Source organism: Lepidochelys kempii, chromosome 9 (assembly GCF_965140265.1).
Source record: "Lepidochelys kempii isolate rLepKem1 chromosome 9, rLepKem1.hap2, whole genome shotgun sequence".
Classification (NCBI taxonomy): domain Eukaryota; kingdom Metazoa; phylum Chordata; order Testudines; family Cheloniidae; genus Lepidochelys; species Lepidochelys kempii.
Genome location: NC_133264.1, coordinates 15,414,197 through 15,427,340, shown reverse-complemented (window position 1 = coordinate 15,427,340; position 13,144 = coordinate 15,414,197). Strand labels below are relative to the sequence as shown.

Below are 13,144 nucleotides of genomic sequence, written 5' to 3'. Positions count from 1 at the left end.
AAAGCCTCAGTGCCAAATGGAAAACACACTGCTTTTAAATGTAATGAAGATCACTTCTCAAGGAATACAAAGTGCCTACTGCAGGCTCTAATAGAATTCTACATGATTATCAAAAAGTCAGCTGTGTTTTGAAGTTTAAATGTTTGTAATCAAGATGAAATGTTTTCATTTCTTAAATCACAATATGCATCTTCCGACAGAATTAAGATCCATTATTGCTATTGCAGACTCTAACTCTAATTGAATCTGATTGACTTAATAAAGCAGCCTGTTTTCCTCTGTCATCTGAGAAAGGATGGCAACATTTTAAAGGTTTAAATCAGCTAACATTACAGTGTTGTGTATTGCAGTGAGGATGCAGGTTCTTCCTGGAAAGCATTTTACTTTCATTGACAGATGTTCCTTGTGATGAAAAAAAAAGGGGGGGGGAGGGTGAGAGAGAGAGTAATTGGAATAATTATGCCTATTTCCAAATGTCAGAGCGGGCTGAATAAGAATCAGTCTAGGAAACTGAGAACAGAAATTTATGGAGCAAATCCGGAAATTCCAACTCAAAACTTAACCAGCAGCATTCCCATAGTCCTCTGTGGAAAATTGCAGGTTAATAATCTCAGTAAGTTTTCCTGAGTTTTGCCTAAATTTTTAAACAATCAGTTTCTTCAAACCTTGAGAATAATGAGGTGCTAATTAATAGCCAACATGGATTTGTCAAGAGCAAGTCATGCCAAACCAATCTAATTTCCTTCTTAAACAGGATAACTAGCATAGCTGATAAGGAACTGACTGGATACTTCAGGACTTTAATAAGGCTTTTGGCAGAGTTCTACATATCATTTTCATAAACAAATATGGTATAGATGAAATTACTATAAGATGGGTGCATAACTGGTTGAAAGACCACTCTTCATATGTTGGATGCAAACAAAATTAAGCATATTCACTGTGCCCATTGCTCTGTGCATTCACTATCTGTGTTAGGTGACCTAAGTCACATGGTATTCGTTTTGCTCTCTGGATGGCTGACTGAAACACTTGTAAACTGCGGGAGGACTTGACTTGTGCCACAAAAACTAGTGCAAATACAGCTTTGCATGGATATTTGCAATATCTTCTCTTTTAACAAACAAAAATTGTGCATGCAAATGCTGAGGGCCTCTCACCTCCTGGGAGGGAGGGAGGGAGGGATCAGAGTGTAGCATGTGTAAGCTAGTCCTCAGGAAAACAGAGAATTCCCCCGTCAAAAAGAGTAGTCCCGCTGACTTAAATTTAAGCACAAACACAAGTGCTTTACTGGATCCCTTCTTAATGCCACTACAAAACCTTCACTTTTGGATTCCTTGGCTTTATTTGAAAGATCAGATTGTAAATTACACAATCTAGCTTGCCTTGGGGGTGATGCAAGGCCACCCTGTGGCTGGGCATCTCCAGAAAGCATTGTGCTCCAGTAAGCACAACACCTACCCACAACTCCCCAGCCTGGAGGAGAGTACATTCTACATCATCCCTTTAGTTGGCTCAATCTGCGTCCCTTCGGACACCCAGCTAGTTCTACTCATCACTGCAAAGGCAGCAGCAGGCTGGGACTCTGCCTCCATCTTGCCATCCACATACCCTGGATTGGCAGGAATGAAGAATCCTCTCACTTCCCTGAGTGCTGGAACTACTTTTGAGCTAGTCTTTAGGTTGGGATGTGCAGGGTGAGGGGAATGCTGCTTGTGTGTACACACACACAGACTAGGCCTAAATTTGCAGCCTGTTACGCTGTATCCATTTTGAGCATTTAATATAAAACTACTTCTAAAAAGACTTACCCTGTGATGACGGGCTCTTTCCTGGCCATTTGAAACTTCCTGTTGATGCTTACGTTACTGTCAGAAGTGTGGGATAGCAAAGACAATGTGACCTGAAAACATCAGTGTCTAAAGTTGAATAGAAGTACAATTCTTCTTCAGAAATTTCATATCAAATCAGAAAGTGGCTGAAGGAAAAGTACTTAGTCTGATCTCTCCTAAACTCTTCATAACTTGTGAGGATGGATCTAGAATTTACAATCAAAGTGAGGGGTCATTAAAGCTTTATGGGAGTATGAAACCTAATTAGACCTCAAAGTACAATTCAGCAATTTTGAACTCCCTGAACATTTCTTTTTATTGCAGATGATTCTTGACCTCTGTTTGTGCTTTGTACTTCTATGGATTTGTACCATAATTTAGCGTGAATTGGTTTCTGTCCCCTGAGAGCTAATGGCACAAGCCCTTTTGTTGTGAAATCCCTGACCTGATTATTCTTTAAAGCTTGTAAAAAGCCTAAAGGGCCAGGATTTATTATTCAGAATAGAACTCTAGATTTGGGGTAGGAGAAGTCAAAAGGAATCATTTTGTCTTTTTCCCAGTGGTTCCAAATCATCTAAAATAGTTAGAATATTTGAATGCATGTGTTAAACCATCAGAAGACCACATGATTGACAGTCATAAATTTTATAGTCCCATAAATTCAGGGTCCATTCAAAAAGTAACCAGCTGTGTTCTCCAACTGAGAATTAAGGATCATTTGCTGCAAGAGGCTGAGCGTGTCCTGTGCTGTCCTGTGTAACTTCAGTTCCAATTCTGCTCAGTCCTTTATAGGGACAGACCCTTACAGAATGCATAAAAAACTAGAAATCACTGTCTGATGTATGACTATTATTGACATGTTCTCTAGTGGAAACAGCCATGTAAATTGGAATCCAGGTTCTCTCTGGCTAGCAACTTGTACTTTATGTATGGTATTGTATTATACAAGTAAGTTTTCTTTCTTTGTGTTTGGCCCAGCCAGAACCAGTGTTTTGGAAGTCAGTGCCTAAGTACTATCTCCTTTTACAATTCTTGTCTTCCCCCAAGAACTGCTCTCTACATCTGAAACAGTCTTCCTGATCTCATTCACTAGACAGTCTCTATCATTCCCACAAATCACTCTTTAAAACCTACCTCTTCAAGCTTGCCCCCACCTTCCTGATATTGATCATCTTGTGACATGCTCTCTTTTGAGCTGTTGCCTTGGATGTTTGTCTTGTTTTATTTCAATTTGTAAACCTTTCAGGACAGAGAAATCTGTCTGATCTGTGATCAATTCTGCAAATCCTGGCATGTTGATTTAAATGGAGTTACTCTGGGTTTAAACTGATGTAAATGAGAGCAGGACCTAGCCTGGGGGGCAGGGCTACTTGTATGAGTAAGGACTAGTCAAGTGAGCCAGGGTTTGCAGGATTGGGCCCTGTGTTTGTGAAGTGCTGTAAATTACCAGCACTATATCAGTGTACAGAGTTACAAACCCCTCAGGAATGGAGGTTGTTCATAACTCTGAAATGTTCGTAACTCTGAATAAAATGTTATGGTGGTCCTTTCAAAAGTTTATAACTAAACATTGACTTAATACAGCTTTGAAACTTTACTATGAGGGAAAAAAATGCTGCTTTCCTTTTATTTTTTTTTTTTAGTTGTTTACGTTTAACACAGTACTTGTCCGTATTTGCTTTTTTTGTTGTTGTTGGGGTTTTGGGGGAGTTTTTTGGTCTCTGCTGATGCCTGATTGTGTACCTCTTGTTCCAGATGTGGTCAATTAATAACTCTGGTGTTCTTAACTCTGAGGTTCTACTTTTTCAGGGATCAGCAACCTTTGGCACGCACGCGGCCCATCAGGGAAATCCGCTGGCCAGCCAGGCCACTTTCTTTACCTGCAGCATCCGCAGGTTCAGCTGATCGCAGCTCCTACTGGCCACGGTTCACCGTTCCAGGCCAATGAGGGCTGCGGGAAGCAGCAGCAAGCACATCCGTCAGCCCACACCACTTCCCGCAGCCCCCATTGGCCTGGAACGGCGAACCGCGGCAAGTGGGAGCTGCGATTGGCCGAACCTGCGGACGCTGCAGGTAAACAAACCGGCCCGGCCCACCAACGGATTTCCCTGATGGGCCGTGTGCGTGCCAAAGGTTGCTGATCCCTGTACTATATTGTAATGAAGGCGTATGGTAAAGTAATTTAATCCATTTTGATTAAGTCGCTAGTAGGCAACATATAGATAGATGTTTTCCAAATATAATTATTTTGAAATATGAAGGATTATTTGCAGAAGATACATTAAACTGTTGGTTTTCCTAATATCTAATATTAGATTTATTATATATGCTTGTATACGTACTAATCTTCGTAATTGTATTTGGTAATTTCCATGATATGATCTACACTTCTTCAGAGTATGGATGGTTGGGTATAAAAAGCCTATATGCATATAACATTCAGAAAAGCTGTTGCCACCCCAAGTGCAATTGATTTCATTCTCTATTTGCTGGTTTCTAGGTTTATTCCGATATACAGGGGACCAAGTCACACCTACAAGGTACAAAGGCTGACGGAATCTACTTGCTACACATTTAGAATACAGGCAGTAAATGATGCTGGGGAAGGGCCGTTCTCAGAAATATGTACCTTCTGCACAACCAAATCTGTCCCACCTGCCATCAAAGGTATGGATTAATGATGGGATCTGATGCATGCTCTGTGGGGGCGAGGGGAAGAGGGAAGGCATGGTGGTTGACTAGTTAAATAACTTTCCAATAACTTATGATAGGAAACTAAATTCTCACCAAAGAAAATCCCATATAAACCTGACGAGGTTAATTACTCTACAGAGATAGTCTAAAATACTGTTACTAACAAAAGTATTGTTACAGGATGTGGGACCATTACCGCAAAATATTTTAATGAGGGGCATAACTGATAGGATGTATATGTAGGTATGCGTATGGGACTTGAAAACTAATGGAATTACATGTTGCTGTTCAACTGTGAAAATGCATTTAACACTCCAGAGTTTAGTTTTCCTTTAATGTATAAAACTCCCATTCACATTTTGTATGCACAAGAAGGGAGATTATCCCCATCTGCATAGCCTCATTTAAGTTTGTTTTCCATAGGAAATAAGCAGAGTGCATTCAAACTAAATTCAATAATTCAAACCCTTTTGCGCTGTATAAAATGATCACACTTTACAGCACCTTTCAAGGAAGTTGCATTACCAAGAAAATACAGGAGCCACATATAATTTTACATTAGATGAACTGAGTTGAATTCAAATGACATACTGACCATTTAGTGTGTTTTACCCTGTTCACGATAATTCGTACAGGCTGTCTTGATGTCTTAATCAAGACATTTCTTTTTCTCTGTAGCCCATTTCCTCCTCTCTTTGCTGATTCGACTTTGACCGTCCAGTGTATCCATTCTACAGTACACCTTTTTTACTCTCCCATAATTTGATAGTATCATCTGTATTGCAGTGTTGCTCCTTCATTCTCATTAGTTGTTTTCCAGCAATCTCTGCGATAGAAACTTGAAATAAAGTTCACTCTTCCTCCGTGGTAGACAGTTGGTCATCCAATATAGAATATTTATTGGAAATTTCTACCATGTAACTATTAGCAATTGCTTCATAATAAAGCTTATCAACACTGAAGTATTTCAATGTAGTAGATACCTGTCTCTGGAACTTTATTAAATGGAACATCATAGTTGCTATTTGGAGTCAATCAAATTCCGGAGCAAGATCAGCACTCCTAAATACATGTACATCCTACATGAATTTAGTCAAGCGTTTCCAAACTAGAATGGGGATACAAGGTTGTATTGTTGCCCAATGGATTTCAAAATGTATACTTACGGGAATTCTTGTGCTGAAACTAAGTAGCCATTAAATATAGTCCATGTGAAGAAGCAAATTCTAATAGACGCACACCATTATCTGATCTGTCTTCTGGTAGGTCGTGTGGTTCCAGTGCTAATTCAGATCCAGTTCCATTGTAGCCAATTCTCACGTTCATATCTACTAAGATGACAATATGAAGGCGGGGTGATGTACTAGATACAATGTCATCTAACATGGCATAAAAGAATCTTTTTCAGCATCATGCCTTGTATCATGTGGAGCATGTACACTAATAACTACTAGACATCCTACCTTCAAACTGAAAATAGCCGTTATCCGGCATGAAGAATAAATCTGCAAAGCCAGTAGTGCAGATTACACCCTCAGGAACAAAACTAGAACAACGCAAGTGTGCCCATCAGATGTATCACAGACATTCAACAATCAAAAAGTCTGACCTCTATAAGTCATAGCTGTGCTCTCGTTGTTTAAATTCCACCGTATCTCCTGCACACCACGTATGTCAGCATTCAGTCTTTCCAATTCTTCATCCAGGAAAATCACTCTTCTAATGGGGCTCTGAATGCTTGAACATTCCACAATCCATTCCTCAGATACTGACATTGTTGCAGAAGTGCATATACCATCTTTATATCGGGATCTTTCCTCATTTCTGGTTTATGGAAGATCCATCATATGGTCCAATGACTCTGCCTCTAGTAGAAGATTTAGATGAAGCTTGGTTCCATTGTGAGTAGCAGATGAAACTGCTGAAATAGATCAAACATATATGAAACTGCCAACATTTTATGTCCTTTTCTTCCACGTGTCGAAGCTAGAGACAGTATTTGAGAGCTTGAAGGTTGTAATTGAATGTCCATTCTCATGACTTCCACTATTTAAGGACAAAAATGGAAAATACTGCCAGGATATTGATGCACAACTTAAGCATTGGCGTGAGTATTTTTGTGAATTAATTAATAGATTTCCACCATGATGCAACTCCTACTATAACTTAATCCCAAAATGAACCCATCAGAAAACAGGCTGGTGACATTAGAGAAAGTGATTCTTGCCATCAAATAGTTACAAAATGATGAAGCACATAGTCTTTATTTCATCAAAATTGCTAAATAGTGGAGACCCGGATTTAGTTCACTGGCTACTCAGAGCTGTCTTAAAAGATCGGGAAACTGTTCACATTCCAGAAGATTGGAAAAGGGGCTGTATCATCCCATTTTTAAAAAAAGAAAAGAGCAATTAGCTTGCTCCAATTATAATGGAATAATGCTGCTGTCACTCCCAGGGGAGGTGTTTACGATCATACTTCTGAAACAACTGAAATATTGTTTCAACCCAAAAATTAGAGACAACCAGTGTGGTTTCCACACAGGTGGATCTACAGGCCATATATGCTCTGGGAAATGTTACTGAAGAATGACTAGAGTGACAGAAGAAAGTTAATGTTGTGTTCATAGACTTTGCAACTGCTTTTGACTCAGTGCATCAGTCAGCAGTATGGATACTGCTATGCCAGTATGGAGTGCCTAGTGGAGGAACTGGACCGCTGTACATTTAGCTGTGTGAGTGTCTGTGGTTGTATTACAGACTGTTTTTAGTAGAATCAGGTTTACACCAGGAATGTGTTTTCTTACCTACATTATATAATATTCTAACAGACTGTTGATGAAGCTGACTGAGGAAAAAGTTAAGAGGTGTGAAATTTGAAGATTCATCTTTCTAGGATCTTGAGTCTGCAGGTGATACTTTCTTACTTGGAGAGATTACTGACCCACTACATTTAATGCTGGAAAAGCTGTGGAAAACTTCAGATTCAATGGGACTTAAGATCAGTGGTGATAAAACCAATGCTATGCATGCCTCCTGTAAAACTAATGTTATGCCAATGCTGCCATGTAAATGACATTGAATGAGTGAATAGTTTTATGTATCTGGGTAGTTGGTTGACAGCAAGAGATTCTATAACCAAAGAAGTCACATATCGGATCTGTCTTGTGTCAGTGGCATTCAGCATCTTAAAAGGCCTCTATTTGGATGGCAGGATGTCTATGACAACTATGATATGAATGTGCAGCACAATAGTGATTACAGCCCTGTTATATGGAGCAGAAACTTGGCTGTTAAAAACAGCTGAGGCAAGGAAACTAAGCAGTTTCCAGTGTCAAAAGTTACGGTGTTTTTTTAAATATCCATTGGTTTGATTTTTTCACAAATGAGGAGAGAGACATTCCTGGCAAGTTGCAATCTTGCACTGTATGAAAACAAGATGGCTGCAGTGGTGGGGACACATCCAACATGCAGAAGAAGTTATTCTTTTTCAGAAGTTTTATAGGGGTGAGGTCAACAGAAAGAGAGTGCAAGGTCAGCCATGAATTAGGTTGGAAAATGCAATTGTGAGGGATTTAAGAATCCTAAGTCCTCCCATATTGATTCTTGCCAAAGGAAGGAGATTTGCAAGGGACTGTTCAAGAGGGAGGTTCATTCTGTGTGCCACCCTGGCTACATCATAACCATGTGAATCTGCTGCTTTGCTCTTTACCATGTGTAGTCAATCTGCTCCAGTATATTTGAGGTAAATGTCTTTAGTGGTGATGTAGCACCATCATAATGGAATTTAGAGGGAAAATACTGCAACCACCCAATTTAAATTAGTGGACATGGAAACAAACTACTATACACCTGCAAGGAATTCCGACAGGAGCAATGTAATGCTTTAGTACTGTATCTTCAAACAGCTAATATCTTTACTGATAGCCTGGTGATAGGTAATATCTTTACAGGGATTTCCCCATTGTTTTTTGGAATCTACTAGTGTTTTGTTTTGAAGCTGTACTTGTGTGACAGAAAGTTAAGATGTAAATTATATTTGTTCAGTGGAGAGCACTCCTTGTCAATTCTGCTGTCCCATTTCCAAAATATAGTTGGATCAGAACTCCATTTTTCATCTAAATGGAAGAGTACCTTTCTGCCTAAGTATTCAGTCCTAGTTTTGGCATGGTTCACATTCTGAACTGAATGTGAAGTAGCTATGATATCCCACACATGTTGGGGGGAGTGTCAGGGAGATAACTAAATGTCAGAATACTGGCAGTGGTAGACCCCACAATATGGCAAACACTGTAGCCACAGAAACTGCAACAGGAAAGTGAAACTGAATGGAAAAGAGATGAGTCCTGTCGAGTTGGGCAACAAAACAGTCCATTTTTGATTCCCTCCAATGTCCATAGTCATTTAAAGAAGGGGAAATGTATATGTTGCCAGTTTTGTTCTGCAACTGGCAGACAAAAACCTAAGAGAGTATGTGAGGGTGAGAGGTGTACCAGCTCAGATGAAAGTTTCCATTCACAGTCTCTCCAAGTAGGCAGGTGTTGATATGAGAAGCAAATGTATATTTATAGTTGGATCTGAATATAATGCACAAGGCCCCTTTTCAGTGGTAATGGATTAGTTTAGGGTTGATGTAATTTGTACAGCAGCAGTAGCAGCACCGGTTTCTTTGGCGGCTTCTCATATTACTGTATTTCCACAGGGCTGGGAAATGTGTTACTTTTAATGTGCACATGTTCTTGCATGTGCATGTGCTAACAGCTCCCTGACGTGTATTGCAGCACGTGTCATTCTCTCCAGCCTCACGGTTTCACTTTTCAGCCATATGCTCCCTCTACAACAAACAGCAAGGTTGTTATAATCTGGATGCTGCTGCAGTTGTTTTGAAATCATCAGGGGACAGATGCTCAGGTGTACATGTGAACATATTGCCATCATTCAGAGCCCTGTGGTCTGTTGACCTGCCAGCTTGCTGTTACTGGTGGGCATAGAGTGAGATCTGATGGCTTTTAGTTGATGAAAGGTCATTTTGTGAGGAAGACAGCATTTCGTGATACATCATGCTTTCCTAATTGCTAGCATATGCGCTAAACCAAAACCTCAAATCTAATCCCTGAAACTTCCAGGATCGGGGCAGGGTTTATATATGAATCCCTATATTTGAACCTATCCATATGATTTTGGTTCTAGGTTGAATCCAACCCCCCAAAAAAACAACTCCTGAGGTGCAATCCTGGCTCTACAAAGATCAATGGCAAAACTCTCATTGACTACAGAATTTTCTGTTGCAGAAAATCTTTCAAATTTATCTTCCACCTAGCCCCCTTCTATCTCCAACCTTGCCTTCCTAAGGAAAATAATTGATGAGGTAGTAGTAATCAAGCTCCAACACAAGTATCTGCTGCCCACATCCTCATGCCTCACAAGTGGACCATGCTACAGAGATGATACAGAGATCCCAGAAGCCGGGACTGGATTATAAGGGATGGCTTACTCGATAATTGTCCTGTTCTTTTCATTCTCTTTGAAGCACCTGGCATTGGCCGCTATAGTAAGACAGGATACTGGGCTAGGTGGACCATTGGTCTGACCCAGAATGGCCGCTCTTATGTTCTTAGAGATGGCTCCAGTAGCACAGATGTAGCTCACTAGTGTTACAGAATTCCGTGGAAAGTCAGCTTGCCATCACTAGTCATCTCATTGCTTTCCACTTGAAAAGCACAGTGGATACCGTTACAGTTGAATTATTAAGTTCCAAGGCTTTTGCTACACTCACATACTACACTTCTGTAGTTTATTGTGTGTGCGTGTGTGTGTTTTTTGGGAGGAGGGAGGCGGAATAAGAGATATTTTGTCTCATTTAGATCTTGTATTGGCCTTAAGAGTCAGAAACCAATTCTCATTTTACTTTGATTCAGATTAAAGGCCCCACCTCATACTCCAGCAAAACTATTTTTGAAGTAAATGGGAGTTTTGCCTGATTACTGGATCTAGTCCAAAATTTACAAAAAAGCTAGTGTATAGGTGGTATTTTTAATATTTTAGCTACATAAACACATTCCAGTTTCTCCTACCAGACTTGTGAAATCCTCCAATTCTCTCTGTAAAGTGTTCTGTGGTTTTTGTATAGAGAAGGTATATAATTAGCCTTGGCAGAATTGGATTTTTATTTTTGTGTTTACTTTTAAGCATTTTTTATTTTTATTTATTTAAATTTTCCCAGATACAGTAGATTATGGCAGGGTCAGACAATAATTATTTAATGACACAAAAAAAAAGGAGTACTTGTGGCACCTTAGAGACTAACAAATGTATTTGAGTATAAGCTTTCGTGAGCTACAGCTCACTTCATCGGATGCTGTAGCTCACGAAAGCTTATGCTCAAATAAATTTGTTAGTCTCTAAGGTGCCACAAGTCCTCCTTTTCTTTTTGCGAATACAGACTAACACGGCTGCTACTCTGAAACCTATTTAATGACAATAGATCTTTAGATTCAAAAAGCTAAAGCTTTATAACTGTTAAAACACAAATTGTCAACATCATATGTCAAATATACAAAGTAAATATCCCTAAATCAAACTCTAATTAATGAGTTCTCAAGCAGCATTTTTCTTACTTTGCCTATCTGTAAATTTCTGTTATGATTGATGGAAATATTTTTTCGTCAGTTTGTGTGAGTACAGTGAAATCGACATTTGCCAACATTTAGCAATAAAAATCTAATCATTCCAAGCCTATATATCATTTATTGCAATGTCATTGTTTACATTAGTGTCTAATATGCACAAATTTTATTACAGCCCCTCGAGTGACACAGTTGGATGGAAATGCCTGTGAAATCACATGGGAAATGGTCCCACCCATGAAAGGAGATCCTATCAGTTATGTGGTGCAGGTAGTGGTTGGAAGAGAATCTGAATATAAACAGGTAGGGTCTTACGTTTAAGCTTTTCATTTCTCATTAATATAAGAAACATAAAATCAAAAGCTCTTCATGCTTTGAAATGTTTAGCTGTTGTACTCACAACTAACACACTGGAAAAAGCTCCTGGCACTGGTTCCAAAACTGACATTTTTAGACTTTGAATTCAGTAATGGAGAGTGGCTGAGAGCAGTGAATAAGAGGATGGAATCCACACTCTTAATGACTCAGAAAAAAACTCTCACGCTTCAAAACAGTTTATTCTCATCACAAATTCTGTGTGCCATTTACATTTACATTAGTAATCTGTTTTATGCACTCTCATAAGTGCAATAAACCAATATGTGTGAATGCATCTGCTTCCAGAAGAATACTATAAAGAAAAGCTTTGGAGAAACACAGATAAAAGGTTTGATAGAAGTGCAGTCTGTAAAATACATCCACAAAAAGAATATATGACTGAATGATCAGGTCTTGTGTACAGTCCCCAATGCATTTTCCAAGAACTCTGAATAATGTATGAGGCAGGAGGGAGATCAGTAACCTTTATTAAATGGACATATGGCTCATTGGTAGGGTAATAAATGCAACAAACCACAGTTCTTATTTCTGCTTATCTTACTCTTTTTATATTAAAGATAGTTATTGAAGCCAGCTCTACACTTTGCAGGGCTTCAAATACATGGCCACACATTCTCACTGTGCCCAAATTCCATGGGATGCAGATGAGTGGGGGGTGATAGCACAAAGGAGCTCGTTGCAGTTTTCTAATTCTGGGCCCGATTTTATACCAGCCCCAGCATAGATGATTTATGCCAACAGGTTACGGCCCATAAGAGACATTCTTCCAGGCAGAGACTGTCAGAATAGAGCACACTCTTCTCCACATGCCTCCTACGCTGGGGACTGCAAGAGTTTGGTGTAGGAACTGGCTATCCTACCTGTAGGCCTGCTGGGACTCTCCCATTCTGGGAAATCCCTAAATGGGGAGATCTGACTGCTTTCTGGGCCCTTTGTGTTGCCTGATTCTGACCCATGGCATTTGGTTACTTAAGGGGTAAAAAACCTGAGATCTGATCAAGTGCGGAGATGCAACAGAAGCCGACAGGTCTTTCATCATGGAAGTGCTTGTTACTGAGAGTTGTTGATGAATGACATAACAATGACTATCAAATACTCTGCCTCCATACATAGCCATGTTCCAGGGTACACAGTTAAATATCACTTTAGAAATTTCAGAGAGAATTTTTGAGTTTGTTTTGTGAATTGTCTGTGTGAATTGTTGGGGGATTTTATTTACTCCGGGCTGCTTGTTTAGAGAAACAGGTCTTGAAATACAGCTGGTGACTCACAAAGGAAGGGAGCAACATTAAGGTCCTAACTCTCGTAGCACTTGGGTTAAATTTTCAGAATTGTTTTAGGCACTAAGCTATTTTGGTCTCAGTAGACAATACAGTGGTAAAAATGCCAGCTGGCAGTCCACACTATGTTTCTCACCAATGGTAGTGGCATTGGGGTTGCGTCTGTGGTAGATATCCCTAGAAACCTCATTGTAGTCAAGGCCATGAGTCTGCATGGTTCATAAAACTGAATTGCGTGTGGCTGGGGCAGACAGCAAAGACTCTAATTTTCCCTCCCAGACTCTGTGTATTTATTTTAATATCTCTGGCAGAGGGAATGTTTTTGTTGTTACCTG

The 13,144-nt window shown here is 39.7% G+C and overlaps 1 protein-coding gene across 3 annotated transcripts in view; it reads left to right on the top strand.

Annotated features, from left to right (window-relative positions):
- Nucleotides 1-13,144, top strand: part of FNDC3B (fibronectin type III domain containing 3B) — a 358,046-nt gene that overhangs the window by 324,312 nt on the left and 20,590 nt on the right. For all 3 annotated transcript variants that reach the window (XM_073359377.1, XM_073359376.1, XM_073359375.1), the window contains 2 exons: nt 4,333-4,499; nt 11,327-11,454. In XM_073359377.1, coding sequence (XP_073215478.1) covers nt 4,333-4,499; nt 11,327-11,454 — 295 coding nt within the window. The remainder of the gene's footprint in view (nt 1-4,332; nt 4,500-11,326; nt 11,455-13,144) is intronic.